This window comes from Pelophylax lessonae (assembly GCF_965119305.1).
Source record: "Pelophylax lessonae genome assembly, chromosome: 3".
Taxonomy (NCBI): Eukaryota; Metazoa; Chordata; class Amphibia; order Anura; family Ranidae; genus Pelophylax; species Pelophylax lessonae.
In genome coordinates this window covers 194,888,582-194,910,161 of record NC_138770.1, presented here as the reverse complement: position 1 = coordinate 194,910,161, position 21,580 = coordinate 194,888,582, and the positions used below count along the sequence as shown (strand labels likewise).

General features: G+C 40.3%; 1 protein-coding gene across 1 annotated transcript in view; it reads left to right on the top strand.

Moving 5' to 3' along the window:
- KLHL6 (kelch like family member 6) overlaps window positions 1–21,580 on the top strand; it is a 105,385-nt gene that overhangs the window by 51,030 nt on the left and 32,775 nt on the right. Inside the window, exons 4-5 of the mRNA XM_082252204.1 lie at window positions 8,912–9,149; window positions 20,670–20,872. Of these exons, the coding sequence (XP_082108330.1) occupies window positions 8,912–9,149; window positions 20,670–20,872 (441 nt within the window). The remainder of the gene's footprint in view (window positions 1–8,911; window positions 9,150–20,669; window positions 20,873–21,580) is intronic.

The window sequence follows — 21,580 nt, the reverse complement described above, 5'->3', positions numbered from 1 at the left end:
TAGGCTCCATCCACATGCTACTGTCTCTCACAAAAGTAAAGTAACCTGTGAGTTTGTTCTGTTTTGACCTAAAATTGAACTACCAGAGCCAAGTTTTTACATAATCCACAATTCCTGCTGTGATGGAATTATCTTCATTAAAAATGGATACATAATGTATAAGAAGATACCAATCACACACCAAAACACCCTCATATTACAAGGACCAAAAGGATAATAAGATACATTAGCCTTTCTAAGTAGGACATACATAAGAATCATTTCATATTTGGTGTAATTAAAATTGTAACTTCACTCTGTTAATTACCATGTTTGTCGGATTGTGAAACCTTATCAGATAGAAATATAGATGTGTTTTAATTGTTGGCATTAAGGGGTGTCTGCTGGGCATAATAAAATGACACACCCCTGTGATTAGGTGTCATTAGATCTGCAACACCCTTTTAATGGACAGCAAAATGCTGTTGTATTTAGCAACTGCAGCTCTTGTTTGATATTGAAATTACTAGAGATACAAAGAGTCACGTTTCTGAGGGCCAGTAACTTGAAAAAATCTGATTGGACCTACTTTGCAAGAAAATCAGATTTTTGCATGAAACCAAAGACCAGGAGAACTTTGCTTATGTATTTTTTCAGTTTCAATTCTTTTTGTTTTACCGTTGTTTATGTCTGCTTTGTAATATGCTTTCTTACACTGTTTTTCTCTTTTTTTATTTTAAGATGATATTTAAAAACACTGGAAAGTAAAGACGTCCCTTTCTGAACAGTTTTAGGTGTTTCTTAGGGCTTGTTCACAGTTGGCTAAATTATGAACTCTTAACAAACGCTCCTCTAGCATTGATGCGCTTTAGTATGTGCATTAGTCACATTATTGCACTTTAGTATAGGTTTTCGAATGGTGTTAATGCGCCTTAGTATGGTTACATAGTTACATAGTTTGTGAGGTTGAAAAAAGACATCAGTCCATCCAGTTCAACCTATGATGTGTGTGTGTGATTTGATATTAAATGTACATTGAATACCCCTGTATGTTGTGGTCTTTAAGGTGCCCATCTAATAGTTTTTTGAAGCTATCGATGCTCCCTGCTGATACCACTGCTTGTGGAAGAGAATTCCACATCCTAACTGCTCTGACAGTAAAGAACCCCTTACGTATTTTTAGGTTAAACCATTTTTCCTCTAGTTTTAGTGAGTGGCCCCGTGTCTTATTGTATTCCCTTTCTCTAAAAAGTTTGTTCCTTATGCTAGGGTCCTCACCGGTACAGTATTTGTACATTTATATCATATCCCCCCTCAAGCGTCTTTTCTCCAGAGAGAATAAGCCCAGTGCCCGGAGTCTTTCCTCATAGCTGATGTCCTCCATTCCCCTAATTATTTTTGTTGCCCTTCTCTGGACTCTCTCCAGTTCCAGCACATCCTTTCTGAGGACCGGGGGCCTAGAACTGGACAACATTATTCAGGTGTGGCCGGACCAGAGTCTTGTAGAGTGGGAGAATAATCTCTTTATTTCTGGAGTGAATCCCCTTTTTTATACATGCTAATATTTTGTTGGCTTTGCTTGCAGCGGCTTGGCATTGCATGCCACTGCCAAGCCTGTTGTCCACCAGGACCCCCAGGTCCTTTTCCATCTTAGATTCACCTAGTTGGTTGTTAGCCTGGTGTTTTACAAGCATTAATGATGCTTTAAAAACATTCCTCCAACACACTATGCACGGTTTTGACGTGTTTGATGTGCGTTAAAGCACGTTAAAACCACTCTACAAACGTTTTTTTTTTTTCCCAGGAAAGTGACATTACAGAAAATAAACAATTTGAGGTGTGGCTTGTCATGTGAATGTTTCCTGTGCATACTCCATTAGCAGGGAAGGCAGCAGCATGGATTCCTTTACTAGGCTTTGTCCCACGTTTAGCCTCCTGCAGATGATGCTGATGTATGAGCAATTGGCTGAGCAGAGGAAGAGGGGATGGGCATCCTGGCACTATTGGGTACATCCAGTTGTCTCTTAGGGATTCTTCTAAAGGGCACTTTTATGCCCTGTTTAACAAATTAGGCATCTACCCTCAAAAGTTGATGTCAGCTCTTCAAGCAAAACCAACAGGAGGTGCATAGAAGGAAGTGACTTCAGGACACTCTTTGCTCTCCTCTATCATTACAGGGCATTATATTCCTCCTGCATGTTTTTTTTTTTAAACAAATTTTTTTTTAACGCATGCCTGCCAGTCCATTTGTGGAGCATTACCATAGACTTGCATAGCAGGCATTGAAAGTCTTTAAACTCCTTTAAACTCGACATGAGGCTTCAATTTTGAAACGATGCAACGCTAACGCTTCCTGTTTTTATAATGTGAACATATCCATGGTATCATTTTCATAGGCGTTTGAGAAGCATTAAAAACGCCCCTCAAACGCCTGCTTTCAATGCCAGTGTGAACTTAGCCTTATTGATTTTTGGCTGATAATCATGAAAATAACCTGTAATTTAACCTGTCACATTTTATAGAAATCTTATGTTTTTGCAAATTCTTCTTAGATATACAGTATTTTGTGTACTAATTTTAAGTTGACTAATTTTGCCAAAATCAAAAGCAGAACTACTGGGTGCAAGACTGCAAGGATAATGTTTGCTATCACCAGGTATGAATATTTCTGTATAAAACAAGCAAAAATAGGCTTAAATTTGGAGAAGTAAATTCAACTCTGCCTTCACCAATGTGGTATTTGTCATCCTAGCTTGATGCATATAAACAAAAAATACCCTGTAGAGACACAGAAAAAAGAAGCTACGTTGTAGACAAAAATGTTCGACAGAGAGATACTTCAATAAAAACTGTTAACTTTAATGGGTCCTTTTTAGTCAAATAGTCAAGATGCCCTGGCTGCAGCAAGAACTGTATGCTATCATATATGTGAGATGACAATCTAGTGCACAAAAAAACAAAAAAAAGGCAATAAAGAAATATGTATGGCAACACGTCCGGACGCCAGGTGCTCCATGCACTCGGACAGAATTCCAGCGGCCCTGCCGCTTCAATACTTTTACCAAATGGTATATACTAGGGATCGACCAATTATCGGCAGTGCCGATATATCGGTAGCCGATATGCACTTTCCCCGATATATCGGAATCGCCCCCTGAGGTTACTGATATTGCAGATATTTTGGGAAAGTGCTGTACTGGAGTGATGCCTGCAGCTAGAGGCATCACCCTGGTTCCGGCATCCATAGCCGACGGTCGGCTGTTTTGTAATGACAACCGATGCGACTGAGAAGCCACTCGGCTGTCATTACAAGGAGAGGGAGGGGACATCCCCCCTCCTGCCGCCTTCCGCGGCTCGCCCGGGTCTCCCGTCCCACCGGACGGGCATCCTACTTGCACGGCCGCCGAAGAGAAGACCCGATCAAAGCCACATTCGGCTCTGATCGGGTCTCCATGTAAAAAACCCGGAATTGATGTCATGACATTACTTCCGGGTACTGGGCGGCAAATTAAAAAAAATGTGAGAATTCAAAACAGCCAAACTTGGTGTTTTGAATGCTTTGAAGCGCAGAGGAGGAGTTTGGGGTCTCTTACACCACCAGATCCCTCCACAACAGTACCTGTGAAAAATAAAAAATAACATTTTTTTTAAAATGTCCGAAAAATTCGGCCGATTCCGATATCCGATGACCAAAATATCGGTATCAGCACAAAAAAAACGATATCGGTCGATCACTAGTATATACACATAACAGGGAATTCCTCCGATGGCAAGTCCATGGGAGTTTGAGCTGTGGAGAACCAGGAGGGGTAATGGAATAGGGGAGAAGAGGAGAAGGAAGGTGGTTAGAAAGGGGGGGGGGGTTATTTACATGTTAACTTGCCCATGCAATAAAATATACATAGGCAAAACAAAACGCCAACTAAAGATCAGGATAAGAGAACACATGAGGGAGATAAAAGAAAAAAATGCAGAAAAGTCACTAGCAAGACATTTTACACAATTTCAAAATGGAGAACTAGAAGGGGTTTGAATAAAAGGGATTTATATGTTAAAATTACCCCCATGAAGAGGTGACTTTAACCTGATACTTCTACAAAAAGAAAAATGGTGAATATACAGGTTGAAGTCCCTCTCACCCAATGGCTTAAATATGGAGTTGAACCTACAGGTTTATCTTGAACCCTAATTAGATATATACAGTACTCAGATGTGCTCCAAGGAATAGAAATATGCCATCTCCGTACAAAAAAAATTATTATTTTTTTCTGTGTCTATGAAAATTTCTGTCTTTTGAAGCTGGCAAAATTATTTAACAACATTTTTTTCATAGGATGACAACCTTGTTTTCTCTACTTATATTGACAGTTTGTTCACAGCTTTGGGTTGTAAGCATGGTCCACTAGAATGGTGTCTCTACATTGATTCATCAGCTTTAAGCCTCAAGGCTTTTTACACAATGGCTATGTTCACCCTTTAATATCTGTTGGCTACACTGCACACATGAAAGAAACATATGAAAACATGAATCTGTTGTTGAAACCTATCCAGTACACCAAGTACTAATGTGGTGGGAAGAAAGAGGGGCTTTCAGTGAAATAAGTTTTAATTTCACTTCCATTTTAATTTTGCCTCATCATATTGTAGGAGAACTACAGTTAAAGTGATTGTTAATGATCACCTTGTAAAACAACCCATTCAGTTTAAAATAGAAATGAAATGCAAAACATTTTTGTATAGACATAAAAACAATTATAAATACCTTTTTTCACTTTTTTATAACTGATCACATTTCCTTTGTTCTCAGCTGTAATAGGGGTGGTGGGAGGAGAAACAGCAGTACACTGAGCTTCCCAGTAAATGGCTGTGCAGTGGGGGCATGTCAGGACAAGTCTGATCATTCGAGGAGAGTACACTGAGTTCCCAGCATAGCTAGAGAACTGACCATAGTGTGCTCTCCTGCTTAGTGTGGTCAGTTTTTAATAGTAAAGCAGAGGGACTGGCAGAAACATCAAGGATTTCACATAAAGGAAGCAATAAAAAGAGAACAGGATACTTTCTCATACAAGTACATGGTACAGCAGGCACATATCAGGAATATGAAGTTTTGGGTGTTTTTAATAAAAGTTCTAGAAGTCTCTGCATTAGGCTTCATGTACACTTGGCTGTCATTTTCCGCGGCTACGGGAAAACGCAAAACGTGCATGGAGCATCCAATCACATTTGCCTGGAAAAACTGACAGGCGGACCGGATCGGAAAGGGGCCTTAGAGAAGCTGAAATCTGCCTATGATCATAAGCTTTTTTTTGGCAAAAATGCATCAAAATGCAGACTCATGTAAACAAATATTCCTAAAGTAAATTTACTGCTGAATTCTGTGCTTCTCTCATAGGTCTTTAAAACAAGTTTGCTGTGTGATTTACTGTCTCTTTGTCCTCTGTCTCCACCTGCTGACAGTTTCTTTTCTGAAGCATAAAAGTATAATAAACAGTCAAATAGCACTTCCATTAATCCTAATAGCATTACGCATCTTTTAAATAATTACCTATTAAAAACTATCGATATACTCACTTCATAAGGAGATTCTTAGTTTGTGTGTTATTGATTCTTGTACACTGTGTTTTATATTTAGAAATAATAAACTAGACACAAAAGGCGTTCACACCTGAGCGTTTTGTAACTCAAAAGCTACAAAACCCTCAACATTGTTTTAAATGGTGCCTGTTCACACTTAAATGCCCAGACATCTGTTGCTCAGAAAGAAAATCAGAGCTTCTTTTTGGAAAAATTTTAGTTTTTTTGGGCTCCACAGAGCTTAATGAAAAAAAAAGGGTTATGGTAATTTTCAGTGCTTCCCATGATAAAAAAAAAAAAAAAAAAAAACATGTAATCTTTCCCCAATCAAGAAAAAAAGGTACAAAAAAGCATAAAAAAAGCTTTTAAAATTGCCCCAAATGTGAATGTAGCCATGTGTCCGATGGTGACCAATCATAACCATCACATAATTACATGTAAGTAAAACTGTCACGAATGGCTTCCATATTGTGATGCTGTGATTGGCCCATTGCTTTCACATGGTACCTGGGCCAATCACAGCACCCTGTTCCATGTGATTAGCTGTGGCCAATCACAACATCACAATAGTAAACAATGAGCCATGAATCAAAGCCAATCATGACAGTTGAAATGATTGCTGTCACAGTGATTATCACTGTAACAAGCTATCGTAGTGTAAAAAGAAAAAAAATAATAAATCCTGGATCATCCCCAACCCCCCCCCCCCCCTTTTCTGATTAGTACAGTGTCACCATGGTGTCACTGAACTACTCCGATGAGAGTATGTAGAAATTAAATTTAAAAAAAAGAAAAAATCTTTAAAAAAAAATAATTTTTTTAAAAAAAATTAATAAAAAAATGCTTTTTTACATACTGTCACCATGCAGTATACCTGATCATATGTCATGTGATGACAATGTACTGCACCAATGACAGTATGTTAAAAAAAAAAAGTGTGGAAAAAAAATAATAATTTAATTTCTTCATTTTCTAAAAAAATTGTGACAAGAAATTACAACTTTAAGAAACTCGTCATGCCTTTTACTAAATACCTTGGACTGTCTACTTTCCAAAAAGGGGTCATTTGGGAAGTATATGTACTGTCCTGGCATTTTAGGGCCTTAACAAATGAGATGAGATGAGGCTTTCAGTATATCAATGATAAATAAAGGTATAGGTGTCAGCGCAACTAAAATGTATTTATTTTAGTTGCGCTGACACCTATACCTTTATTTATCACTGAAGAAGTCACCCCTTCTTGTCTAGCTGCAGTTCCTTTTAAATTATTTAAATCTATTTATTACCATAAGCGAAGGTACCCACATTGAATTCATGTCAGTACATCAGAATTGGTCAATTTTCAAATATACTGTATATAACATAGTTTGTAGACTCTATACCTTTCATACAGACTAAAAATATACACTCGTTTGAGTTATTTCTACTAAATAAATGTAGCAGACTACATTTTGCCCTAAGTTTATGAAGAAAGGAAAACATGTTTTTTTTTTTTTTTTAAGATTTGCTGTATTTTTTGTTTATTTATCACAACAAAAAATAAATAAAAAAAACACAATGGTGAATAAATACCACCAAATAAAAGCTCTATTTGTGTGATTTTTTTGTTGTACAGTAATCCCCCGCTACATCGCGGTTCAGTTTTTGCGGTCCCGGTAATTCGCGTTTTTTTTTGTAATGTTATTTTACTATATAAATCATTAAAAATGAAAGATTTTTGTGTTTTTCATAGCTCTTGCTCTGTCTCTTAGTATCTTTTATGTGTTTAAATTAGTTTCTATTGTTTTAAAAGTGTGTTTAAAGACCTTAAAATGCTTTTACACGTACAGTGACAGTAAAAAAATCATGCCTACAATGCATTTTAATAGCGTTTTTCTATTTCGCGGAATTTCACTTTTTCGCGGCTGGGTCCGGAACGTAACCCCCGCAATGGAGGGGGGTTTACTGTATATACATTTCATTTGCGTATAATGTTGCATGACCGAGTAATTGCCTGTAGCACAGTACCGAATTGGTAAAAATGTCCTGGTCATGAACAGGATAAAACCTTCCGGTAGTCAAGTGGTTAAAATAACTTTCAAGTTAACTTTACAATATACATTAAAACTCTTACTAAAATACTCTAGAGTTTCTACCTAATTGTATGCTGTATCCAATGCCCAGTACTCTTTGTTAAAATGCATTTTTTTTTGTGGGGGGGGGATTAAGGATTTTTAAGTGACCTCTGTAGAGAGAGAACTTTGTGATGTAAACCATGGACCGGGAAAATCAGCTTTAAGTTGCAACGGTCTTCGAGTTAAGATGCTTTATTTGTTGGAAGGTGGTTTAGCAGCCTATTGTGAATGAGCATGGCAAAAACAAGCTTACTGTGTGTACTAGAGGATTGTCTGAAACATACATGTAGCTGTAGTCATAGAGGTGGTCCATGTTTCCTCCATAATCCTTTCTCTAAATTGTGAAAAGTGGTGCCTGGAACCCGAATCAATTTTACGATGGTGCACATTGAATTCACAGTACATCTACACAATAACTGGAGGACATTTATTTGCTAAAGCACCGTGTAGTATAAACAGTTGCCATATCTTTTTCTCCATAAAATACTATGTTCCAATTTTTTTTTTTTTTTTTATTATTTCTGTATCTCAGCACTGCTGATATCTCACAGGCTCTTTCTGCCATTTTTTGCATTTACATGCAGTTTATTTTATTAATGACTGAGTTTAATACTTTAATTTTGGGAAGCATCTATATATTGTCTTGGAAATCCTTATGAAAACATAGTTTGAATCCACTCCTGTAAAAATCCTACTGTTGTTCTTGCTTGAAATTATACACAATGGGCAGCTTTTGCATAGCTTTATATTTATGCAAAGTGTGTATGCAGGAGCTGGAAGACAACAATGAGCCAGTGGTTGGGAGCCAAGTGTCTGTGCTCTAGTTGTAAAAACATACAGTATGTCAATTTCTGACTAAGCCTTCTATTAATTTATTTCAGGTACTTATATAGCACTGTCAATTTATGCAGTGCTTTACATATATATTGTACACTCACATCAGTCCCTGGCCTCAAGGAGCTTACAATCTAAGGTCCCTAAATCACCTTCTTACATACACATAGTAAGGCCAATTTATACAGGATCCAATTAACCTACCAGCATGTATTCGGAGCGTGGGAGGAAACCCACGCAGGCACAGGGATAACATGCAAACTCCAGGCAGGTAGTGTCATGGTTGGGATTTGAACAAGCAACCCTTATACTGCTCAGGCAACAGTGCTAACCACTACACCACTACGCCACCCAATGGTGTTAATACCCAATATCATTAATACCTAAACAATCATTTTTCTTTTTTTTAGATAATTTCAGAGAGGACAAAACCACGGATTCATGAGTATCAGTCTGAGGTTTTCATGATAATTGGTGGATGCACTAAAGATGAAAAGTTTGTTACTGAAGTAACTTGCCTGGATCCCCTAAGAAGAAGTCGTCTGGAAGTTGCAAAATTACCAGTGTGTGAACAAGAAAGTGAAAGCGAACCAAAAAAATGGGTAGAATTTGCATGCATTACCTTTAAAAATGAAGTCTACATTTCAGGCATGTATGATGATGTTTTAGCAAACTTTGTTTTTGATTTGACAAATTATATTGTGTGATAGCTAAGGGAAATTACAATGCCACGGGTCCTCTCCTATACAGAATACATCAACAGTAAAACAAAATGGAGAACAGGAGATTTCCACTTGTAGGCTTCTTAACACAGGGAAAAGAGGATTAGGTAACCTCTCAGTTAGATATGCAGCAAATAGTACAGTGTGGCAATTACCTTTATCCAATTTTGCAAAATTAATGAAATAAAACTTCTCTGCATTTTCTGTTTTCAAATATAAAACATTAATTAACATGAATAAAAGTGTAAAAATGTACATATTAAAATAACTATAAAATGCTAGAAAAAAATAGTAGTAAAAAGCAAATCCTTAGCCTCCCTGAGAAAAAGAAATTGTAACTGCGCAAAATTATTGACATAAAAATGTAATAGTTTACCATTTGTATGTTTAGTATGAAGGTTCAGTTCCTAGTTACAATGGATTGCTACTGGTACCAACATGCTAGAAAAGATTGTTGAAAGAAAACATGATGCTCATCACATAGAAATAAGGTACTGAAATGTGTAAGGGGTCCAATAAATATGCTTTTGCAAGAATGGAGGCATGCATGGGCTTCTGAATACGATATTAACCACTTGCCGACCGCTCACATTGAGCGTACTGCGGCAAAGTGGTTCGTTATCGTCCAGCGACGTAGGTCTACGTCGCTGGACTCCTCCCCTTGTGGGTGGCACGCGCGCGCGTATTCAGACACAGTGGGAGTCGGGCCAGGGGAGGAGAGGCGGTGATCACCGCCGCTCTTCCCCGATCGTCGGGGATCGAGTGTGGAGATCCGCCTGCTTGTGTAAACAAAGCGGGCGGATCTCCTAAGTGACAGGCAGGGACAGATTGCAGGATTCAGCATAGCTGAACCTGCGATCTGTGCCTGTGTGACACAGTCCCCTCCCCCCACACACGTCAGTAAGCACCAGGCATACATTAACCCCTTGATCACCAATAAAAGTTAACCCCTTCCCTGCCAGTGTCATTTTTACAGTATCAGTGCATATTTATAGCAGTGATTACTGTAGTAATGTCACTGGTACCCCCAAAAGTGTCAAAATTGTAAGTCAAGGGTTCGATCTGTCCGCCGCAATGTCGCAGTCCCGCAAAAAAAATCGCAGATCGCCGCCATTTCTAGTTAAAGATAAAAGATAAAAATTACATAAATTTCCCGTAGTTAGTAGCTGTGATAACTTTTGCACAAACCAATCAAAATACGCTTATTGCAATTTTTTTTTACCAAAAATATGTAGCAGAAAACAAATTGGCCAAAATTGTTAAAAAATTTAGATTTTTACATTTGTTTTTGGGGAATTTCATATAAAAAAATGTGAAAAATATTGTTATTTTTTCAAAATTGTCGCTCTTTTTTTGTTTATAGCGCAAAAAGTAAAAATCGTACAGGGGATCAAATACCGCCAAAAGAAAGCTCTATTTGTGGGGAAAAAAAGAACATAAATTTAATTTGGGTACAGCATCGCATGACTGCGCAATTGTCCGTTAAATGAATGCAGTGCCGAATCCCAAAATATGGCCTGGTCAGGAATGGGGTAAAATCTTCCGGTCTTAAAGCGGTTAAAAATACGCTCATTGAGAATTTTTTTGTCAAAGACATGTAGCTAAATACATTTGGCCTAAATATATGACAAAAATTGAATATATTGGATATTTTTTAACTGTCAAAGTAGAAAAATATTGTTATTTTTTCAAAACTGTTGCATTTTTTTATTAATATCGCAAAAAATGAAAAGCGCAGAGGTGATCAAATACCACCAAAGGAAAGCTCTGTTTGTGGGAAAAAAAAGGACGTAAATGTTGTTTGGGTACGGCGTTGCATGACCACGCAATTGTCAGTTAAAGTCGCACAGTGCCGAATCGCAAAAAGTGGCCTGGACGTAAAGCAGGAAAATCCTCCGGGCCTAAAGTGGTTAAAGGGTTAGTTCACATTTACCAAAAAACTGTAGGTAGGTAAGGGTTTCCTGTGGATGAAAACAAATTGGGCAGCTTTGACCAAAAATGCCCTTGCTATAGATATATAGAAAATACACCCAAGTAATCAGACTTTAAAGGCAACTGAGAGTCATGGTGCTAGGATAAAAGAACTCCAATACTTTATTGCAGCATAATAAAAACATTGAAAAAAAACCCAACACAATAAATAGTGCATTGGATAAAACCTTTAAACAATGGCTGAGTACTCTGTATGTGAACAAAGGCTTGGTGTAGATAAATATCCTCTTCATTCTGACACGTTTCAGAAAATATTATTTTCTTTCATCAGGGGTAAGGTAGAGAGTTTCTTCTACAATATAATTACCATTCATAAAAATGTGTATATCAATAATTATTACAGAAATTGTTACATGTTGATTAAATTACATACCATCCAAAAAATACATGAGACCAGACACAGCCATTATTAGTGTAATGGTTAGTTATCATCCACCATCGCCAGTTGATAAAACTACACCGCCTATCCCTCAGGGGGTCCCGGCGTCTCACATGAGGCAAAACACACCTTGGCCCAGCAGAATATATTGTGAGGGGTCTAAGATGGGAAAAAAATAATGTATATACAGTATATGGTGTAAGAAAAGGGTGCCTGGATCTCAACGTGAAATTAATAACCACTTCTGGACCGGAAGGTTTTACCCCCTTAATGATCAGGCCATTGTTTGCGATACAGCACTGCGTTACTTTAACTGACAATTGTGTGGTCGTGCGACGCTGTATCCAAATAAAATTGATGTCCTTTTTTCCCACAAATAGAGCTTTCTTTTGGTGGTATTTGATCCCCTCTGTGGTTTTTATTTTTTTGCGCTATAAACAAAAAAAGAGCGACAATTCTGAAAAAGAAAAAACAATATTTTTTACTTTCTGCTATAAAATATTCCAAATAAAAAAAAATGTAAAAATCAAATTTTTTTAATAATTATTTTTTTCATTTTAGGCCAATATGTATTCTGCTACATATTTTTGGTAAAAAAAAAATCCCAATTAGTGTATATTGATTGGTTTGTGCAAAAGTTATCGCATCTACAAACTAGGGAAAAGATTTATGTCATTTTTATTTATTTATTTATTTATTTTTACCAGTAATAGCGCAATCAGCAATTTTTAGCGGGACTGCCACATTGCGGCGGACAGATTGGACACCTAACTGACATTTTTTACACTTTTGGGGGGACCAGTGACATTACTACAGTAATAAGAGCTAAAAATATGCACTGTTAACGACACTGATAGGGAAGGGGTTAACACCAGGGGCGATCAAAGGGTTAAATGTGTCCCTAGGGGGTGCTTTCTAACTGTGTGGGGAATGGGCTTGATGAATGAAGAGAGACCTGTGATCCTAAATAGGAGGAACACATTAGCCCTGTGTTCATTACTGACAGAACAGCGGTCTGTCGTGTTTACAAAGGCAGACCGCTGTTCTGTCTCCACGGGCAGCGATCGCGGGTGCCCGGTGGCAGTTGCGGCTACCGGACCTGCTGATTGGCTCCTCCTGTAGCCAGTGGGTACAGTTACGTAATTTCGCAGGACAGAGCTGACTTGCCGCAGTATATAAACTGCTGGTGGTTGGCAAGTGGTTAATCCAGCCCATCAATATATGTTGTATATCCCAACTAGTACTAACATTATGCCATAAGGTCCCTCATAGAGCCTGCAGAGAAGTGGCAAACAAGGCATACTTGCCAACTGTCCTGTTTTTGCCGGGACAGTCTCGGCAAATAGAAGCCTGTCCCGGGTAATTTACATTGTCCCGACAATGTACTTATTTACACTTTGCACTTTATATTTACATATTCCATTTTTTGTATGGTCACACCTGAGCACATTTGATACCTAAGAATTGCAGGGAATTGTGATGAGAATTTTAAACTTTAGGCAGAAATAGTGCAGCTGAATGGGAAAATTATTCCAACTCTGCTACTTTGGCCTTAAGTTTAACCACTTAAGCCCCGGAGGATTTGGCTGCTCAATGACCAGGCCCTATTTTGTGATTCGGCACTGCGTGATTTAAGGGACAATTGCGTGGTTGTGCGACGCTGTACCCAAATGAAATCGACGTCCTTTTTTTCCCCACAAACAGAGCCTCCTTTTGGTGGTATTTGATCACTTGTTCAATTTTTAATTTTTGCGCTATAAACAAAAAAAAGCGACAATTTTGGAAAAATAACAATATTTTTCATATTTTTTATATAAAATTCTCAAAAAAATGTAAAAATCGAAATTTTTTAACATTTTAGGCCAATTTGTTTTCTGCTACATATTTTTGGTAAAAAAAATCGCAATAAGCGTATTTTGATTGGTTTGCGCAAAAGTTATTGCGTTTAATAACTACGGTAAAGATTTATGTCATTTTTGTTGTTTTTTTTAAACTAGTAATGGCGGCGATCTGCGATTTTTTTTGCGGGACTGCGACATTGTGGCGGACAGATCGGACCCCTGACTGACATTTTTGACACTTTTGGGGTACCAGTGACGTTACTACAGTAATCAGTGCTATAAATATGTCACTGTTACTGTAAAGATGACACTGGCAGGGAAGGGGTTAACTTTATTGGTGATCAAAGGATTAAGTGTGTCCCTAGGGGCGTGATTCTAACTGTTAGGGGGTGTGGCTAGTGAAGTTATCACAGAGACATACGATCCTACATAGCAGGATCGTATAGCCTCTGTCATTACTTCAGGGAGAATGACAGACGGCTGTGTTTACATCAGCTGTCTGTCTTTCTCCCTCTCCTGAGCGAGATTGCGAGTGGCCGGCGAACATCGGAGCTGCCGGTCACACGCGCTGGCTAGGCAGGGAACGAGCGGGGGCCAGAGGGTGCTGCCGGCGGCGCGCTTTGCGACCTACAGGCTCGTTGCCGAGTGATGTACCCCTACGTCACTTTGACTGTAGGGGGCTGACTGCCACAGTAAATAGTCGTGCGGCAGTCGGCAAGTGGTTAAAATTCCCTTTTCAATTTCCTGTAATTCTCTCTTTATTGAGTTGACCCTATAATCTGATGATAAGTAGGCGGAGATTAATTATGTGGAATGGGCGGAGCTTCGGGGAAGTGGGTGTGGTAAGTAATTGATAGCTACGGTATGCTGCAAAGTGTCCCTGGAAAATTTTTTCAAATGTTGGCAACTATGACAAGGTATGCAGTGATGAGGTAAATACTATAAAATCTAATCAACCATGCCCTTCAACAATAATGCCTCATCATACATGCAGAGTCCAATAATATAAAATGTCACAGACAAAAATAGAAATGGTGAGCCCCTTAACAAAAGCAGTGATGCTGAGACAGATGCTGAGAAAATATTGGATTAACATGTGCGGGGGTTTGAGATCATGCTCCTGTGATGATGGGGGTGAGCAGTAATGCCTGAGAATTTCTTAACAACATCCTAGGAACGAGGCAGGATGGGATGATGCCACCTCTGGGAGTTTTTCAGTCAGGCTTCGAGAACTACAGTACATAAAAGGCCTACACCTATAGCAAGGACATTATCCAACCTTAGTCAAAGCTGCTTGTTTTTATCTCCCTTATCTGCATAGGCACTTTTTTGGCAAGAGTAAACTAATCCTTTAAGTGATTCACATTGAATTTTTGCCCACAGATATCTGGACTTTTCTTTCATACCTCAACCATAGAGCTGCTTTTTTGGATTTCCATATGTGAGGGCAGGTCAGACCAAATTTGTAGGTGTAGCATTGTATGAGCATTATGATATGAAACCTTAAAGTGTTACTAAACCCAGGACCCTGCAATCGCTATATCTGGTCTCCCAAGGTACACAGAACATACAAATGCAAATATTTTAGTAAATATAAATTGCTGAATGCCTTTATCATCAGCAGTATATAGCAGTCTTGTGAGGTCTATCAGTCTCTGGCCAAGCACTGGTTAAAGCTTGTGGGAGGAGTTTTTCATTCTTTTCTGACTGTCCTATGAGGCTGCATGACCCTGACCCTCCACCTGCACAGTGCTGATGGGCCCTATCCCCCCCCTCCCCCCCCCCAAAAAAAACCTCTCTAGCAATACACACCAAACTAAGCATGTGCAGAGTGCCTCCTAGAGCTGTGTGCTATCAACAGATGAATTGGGGACAGTAAAAGAAGGGGAGGATCAGATAAGACAAGATCAAACAGGCTTTTTACACAATGCAGAGGATTAACCCCCAGTGAGTATAACAAGCACCCTTTACTGCATATACAGATTGATTTTACTGTTGTGGGCTTGGTAACACTTTAAAATGCTATTCTACCAACCAGTGGTATATCCACTGAGATTGAGACGTTATCTGTGTTATCTGCTGCTTTCTTCTATATATTTGGCAGTTCCATGGGTGCAATCTCCCTTCCATAGTTCTTTGCTCTATTCCCACCTTGGGGTTTTGGATCTTTGCATGCACCTTAACCACTTCCCGACTGTCATATAGTAATATGATGGCCGCAAAGTGATTGTCCCCTCCCGGGTGGGCGTCATATGATGTCCAGCAGGATAGGCCGCTCTGCGCGCCCCCATGGGGCGCACAGAGCAGCGATCGGTGGTGTGGTGTGTCACTCTGACACACCCCCATCTCCAATCCCGGTAAAGAGCCTATGACATAGGCTCTTTACCATGTGATCAGCTGTGTCCAATTGCAACTGATCACATAGTAAATATGAAGTGCCGTTGATTGGCTTTCCTCAGTTCACGCCTGACAGGCGCGAGTAGAGTAGAGGCGATCGGCGGCTCTCCTGACGGGGGTGGGGGGGTGGGGGTCTGTGTTGGTTATCAGAGCATTGATTACCAGTGCAGACCCTTGGGGGATGCCACTAGAACCACCAGGGATTGCTCACCCATGGCCACCAGGGATGCCCACCCATGCCACCAGGGATGCCAATCAGTGCTCAGGGAGCCTGTTTGTGCCCTCCTCATCAGTGCTGCCCATCATTGCCATCTATCAGTGCCACCCACCAGTGCCCATCATTGCCATCTATCAATGCTGCCCACCAGTGCCCATCAGTGCCGCCTATCAGTGCCCATCAGTGCCCATCACTGTCGCCTATCAGTGCCCCCTATCAGTGCCTATCAGTGCAGCCTATTTGTGCCCATCAGTGCCGTCTATCAGTGCCCAATAGTGCCGCCTATCAGAGCCCATCAATGCTGCATATCAGTGCTACCTATCAGTGGCACCTATCAGTGCCCATAAGTGCTGCATATCAGTGGCACCTATCAGTGCCCATCAGTGCTGCATATTAGTGTCTCATCATCAGTGCCACCCCATCAGTGCCTCCTCATCAGTGCCTGCCAGTGCGGCCTCATCAGTGCAGGAAAAAAACGTATTTATTTACAAAATTTTATAACATAAACAAAAAAAACTTATTTTTTTTTTTAAACTTTTCTGTCTTTTTTTATTTGTTTAGCAAAAAAGAAAAAAACCTTGTGGTGATCAAATACCACCAAAAGAAAGCTCTATTTGTGGGAAAAAAATTACATAAATTTGGTTTAGGTACAGTGTTGCATGACCGCGCAATTGTCATTCAAAATGCAACAGCGCTAAAAGCTGAAAATTGGCCTGGGCAGGAAGGGGGTGAAAATGCTCTGTATGGAAGTGGTTAATGCTTTTTCACTGTTTTTGTTCTATTCTTCAGAATGTAAATCCCTCTACTGCATCCAGGTAGCCTAAACATTTTAGTGTTCTATCACTGAAACAGCAAGCAAAACTCACTGTTGTGCAGCAGCCTTTACCCTCAACATCACCACCGCGTGCAACAAAGTGTAGTAGATGTCTGCTTACCAGAACCTCCAGACCCCCTGTTAAGGCGGGTCAAATGAGCAGATGGTAAAGAAATCCAAGGAGAGGGTCCTCTAAGTAAAGGAATCCGATCCTGTTAAAATCACTTCAGATTGGACAAACTTCCAGATACGCCAGAGCAGTAAGTGGGGATGATAGCAAACCTCAAAATCAAGAGGGAGACTCCAATGGCATAATAAACTTTACATCATTATTGGTGACAAATAATACAAAGAATGGCAACTCACATTTCAGGACAATTCAATGCGCATCAATAGTAACCATGGAAAGCGTGAAGACATGCGGGCGTGCCTGACGTTTCGTCCTAACTAGGACATCTTCAAAGGCAATGTCCGCATCTATTTGCACGCTATTTATAATGTAATACATTGCATACGATCCTCCCACGTAATAGTGAGACAAAGATAGCAGGAAAAGGGCAGGCCGCAGTATGACCACGAGAGCTGTGGACACTGTTACCTAAGCTGTCAATCTTCAGACAATAGTTCTGTTATAAGGTGGCTTAGAGAGAGTCCAAGGTTCTGTGTAAGCCTTGATCAGATCAATATTGAGCTTACACTGGTCTACATCTTGTACACCCATAGGTGAATGCAGGGCCATCTTACCGAATGGGCACTGGACCCGGGGAAAACACACACGGATGGGAGTTAGACTCTGTTCCGTGCCTGTTCCCTTGGGAGTCCGTGCCTGTTCCTGTGGAGGCGGACAGGCATTCCTTCAGTTGTGGGCCCCACTTGCCCGGGGGGCCCCACCTGCCCAGCGACCCAGCCCCAGCCAAGCATTAGTCCCGATTCCCATGTTAGTCCTGATTTGCCTGTCGGCCCTGCGCAGCTTTTAGGCCACTTGGGCCGTGGAGGGGGAGCCCACAACTGCAGGAATGCCTGTCCGCCTCCACGGTAACAGGCACGGACTCCCAAGGGAACAGGCACGGAACAGAGTCTGACTCCCATCCGTGTGTGTTTTCCCTGGACCCAGCCATCAAACTTCGAAGCTGTCTTTAGCCTGCCACTGCTGTACCAATAAATATTGCCTTATCAATAATTTGTATTTTTATTGTCATGGGTGATTGTGTAGACGGGGCCCCAGTGCACTGCGTTGCCCAGGGGGCCTTTATTGCTCTTAAGATGGCACTGGGTGAATGAACTAGTGGATGAGTAAAAGGTATTTAAAGCGGAGTTCCACCCAAAAGTGGAACTTCCGCTTTAGGGAGTCCTGACCCCCGACATGCCACATTTGGCATGTCATTTTTTGGGGGGGGGAGCGGGTACCTAGTTTTGACAGGTACCCGCTCCCACTTCCGCTCGGAGCGCCGCGGCCAATCACTTCCGCTCGGCGCGCAGCGCGACTCGCGCATGCGCAGTGGGTACTCGGCTGTGAAGCCGCAAACTGTAACAGCCGGGTGCCCACAGCAGTGATGCCGGCGCCGAGGGAGAGGATCGAGGCTTCCGGCGGCCGCATCGCTGGACCGTTGGACAGGTGAGTAAATGGCTGGAACTCCGCTTTAAGTATAAGCAATGTGCACAACTGCCATTTCAGTGAAACTGTTGCTTCGCCCTGCATGGGCAAAGTGCAGGTTCATTTTAAGTTATCCACATAGTGTCTTTAAGGGACAAGTACTTTCCACCAATGTCTCTGTTTGTTGGCTTAAACTCCAGCATTTACTAAAAACGAAATAGCTCAACATTTCCATACTTTTCACATTAGTTTCTTAGTAGCTTAGCTTGATGGAGCTACTCCCCCGTAAAGGAACTGTAGACAGTTTTTGGATACAAAACTAGTGTGAATCACCAATCCCAAGGGAGTAGTAATCTCACTAGTAATCTTCTTTCTTATGAGAAAGTTATTTATTGTATGTTTATACTTATTTCTACTTATTTATCAATCTCAATTTACCTGTGCTCTATGGAACCTATATTCTAGCAGCTGTATAGAACACTCAAGCAAGTGTCATGATTATGCATAAATACTGTACATACAAAGCTTTATACTATAGATCAGGGGTCTCCAAACTTTCTAAACAAAGAGCCAGTTTACTGTCCTTCATACTTTAGGGGGACTGGACTGTGGCCATTGGGAGTAGAAATTGTCCTGACATCAGTGGGAGTAAACATCTTTGGTGTCCGTATGAGCAATACTGCCCATCATTGGTATCAGTGGAAGGAATAGTGCCCCATCATTGATGTCAGATGGAGGAATAGTGTCCCATTACTGGTATCAGTGGGAGGAATACTCCTCCATCATCGGTATCAGTGGATGGAATAGTGCCCCATCATTGATGTCAGTGGGAGGAATAGTGTCCCATTACTGGTATCAGTGGGAGGAATACTCCTCCATCATCGGTATCAGTGGATGGAATAGTGCCCCATCATTGATGTCAGTGGGAGGAATAGTGTCCCATTACTGGTATCAGTGGGAGGAATACTCCTCCATCATCGGTATCAGTGGATGGAATAGTGCCCCATCATTGATGTCAGTGGGAGGAATAGTGTCCCATTACTGGTATCAGTGGGAGGAATACTCCTCCATCATCGGTATCAGTAGATGGAATAGTGTCCCATTGTTGGTGTCAATGAGAGGAATAGCACCCTGTTGGTGTCATCTGGAGGAATAGTGACCCATCATTGGTATGATCAGTGGGAAGAATAGTGTCCCATTATTGGTGTCAGTGGGAGGCATAGTGCTCCATCAATAGTATCACTGGATGGAATAGTGCCCCATAGTTGGTGTCAATGGGAGAAATAGTGCCCCATTGTTAACGTCAGTAGCAGGAGTTATGCCCCATTGTTGGTGTCAGAGGGAGGAATAGTGTCTTGTATCATTGGGAAGATAAGTGCTCCAAGGGCCAGATAATGGCGAGCAGAAGGGCCACATTTTGGAGACCACTGCCATAGATATACACCTTTTACAGTGAGTATGAACCTCCATAGCGTAAAAACATTTTAGTTATTCAATAAACATTGTAAAATAAATAATGCACTCACATATTTCTCTGCATGTTGCTTTGTGCAGGGTACATGCACAGAAATGTGTGAGTGTATTTGTATTGAGTAAATAAAATGTTTTTACACCATGGAGGCCTTTCTTTCCTCTATGTAATAATAATGGAATACAAAGTCCATTGAGGTAATACCGGAGGGAGATAACGGAGCTGTACCCTGGAGGGGGATAAGGCGCTTGAAAGCCACTCTTTCATTAAGCGGGTCAATGCTGTCTAGGGAGTTTTGTAAGTTGCTGGAGTCAGATTGTGGGCACAGAGAGGAGCACTAACTGGAGTTTATGGTGAAGAGTACAATTGTAGATATTTATGCGGCACAAGCACATGGCACTTTATTTTCTGTATTGGACACTTTATACAATTGAAGCACTGGACACTTTCTTTTTATTAGCTTGTGATTAGTGTAATTAATATTGTATTCAGTCTTTGGATTTTGCAAATAGGTATCCATTCATTGGTTGTTTTTTAGCGTACATATTTATCAGTATCTTTGGTTTATATTCACTGAAAAAGGTGTATATCTATAGCATAGAGTGCTGTATGTATTTATGCACATATTTGTTCTTATTGTCTTATGTGGTGAGAATTTCTCTTTTGTGTCACTATTTAAATGCTTATCAATGTCCATTTGTAGACATTATTCCAAAATGATAAAATGACTTGCTGTTTTAGGTGGAAAAGAAACACAGCATGACGTTTGGAAATATAACTCTTCTATCAATAAATGGATACAAATAGAATTTCTGAATGTGGGCAGGTGGAGGCACAAAATGGCGGCACTGTGTGGTAAAGTTTATGCAATCGGTGGCTTTGATGGCAACCAGAGAATCTACAGCGTTGAAGCATATGATCCTTTTCACAACTGTTGGACAGAGGTAAGTGTGTTTTATGTGTTGCTTGTCATCTTCTCTTGTACACATGTTGACTTGTTGATTGAAAGTGCTTTAACCCTCAGCAACCAATCACATTTGTTACTGCGGTCATTGAAAAACACTGATTAGTTGCTAAGAGCTAAACCTTACTGAATAAGGCTTGAAGATTAACTTTCACTTCACTGTTCAGATTTGCTGAACAAACCATAGGAGCATATTAAAGTAGGACACCTCTCTTTCTGTATAGAGGAATATATTTCAAGCTTTAATTCTGTGCCAAGCTAGGAACAATGTCATGAAAAAAGAAATCAAGGGGCCATGCACTCTTGGTAAAAATTGTACTGCCTTTTTCCTTGATTAACACCTTTGGTCTTGTGACAACGTGTGTTAACACCCAAAAAAAGAGAGAAAGATGGGGCTTTAAGCGGCCAACAAGATGGGGTTGATCTCAATCACAACACACTGTTTATATTAAAAACAAAACATATATATTAATCCAAAAATGGATAAAAGCGCATTGACATACATAAGAAAAACATATAATAACAACCAGCGTATATGTAGATATATACTCCCAATGGGAGTGCCGATACATCTATACCAGTGGTAGTAATGGTCTCTATTACAACACGGTCTAGGGGTCCCCAGCAAGCCGACACGTTTCACAGCAAGGCTTCCTCAGGGCCAGAGAGACCAGACAGACCGATATTC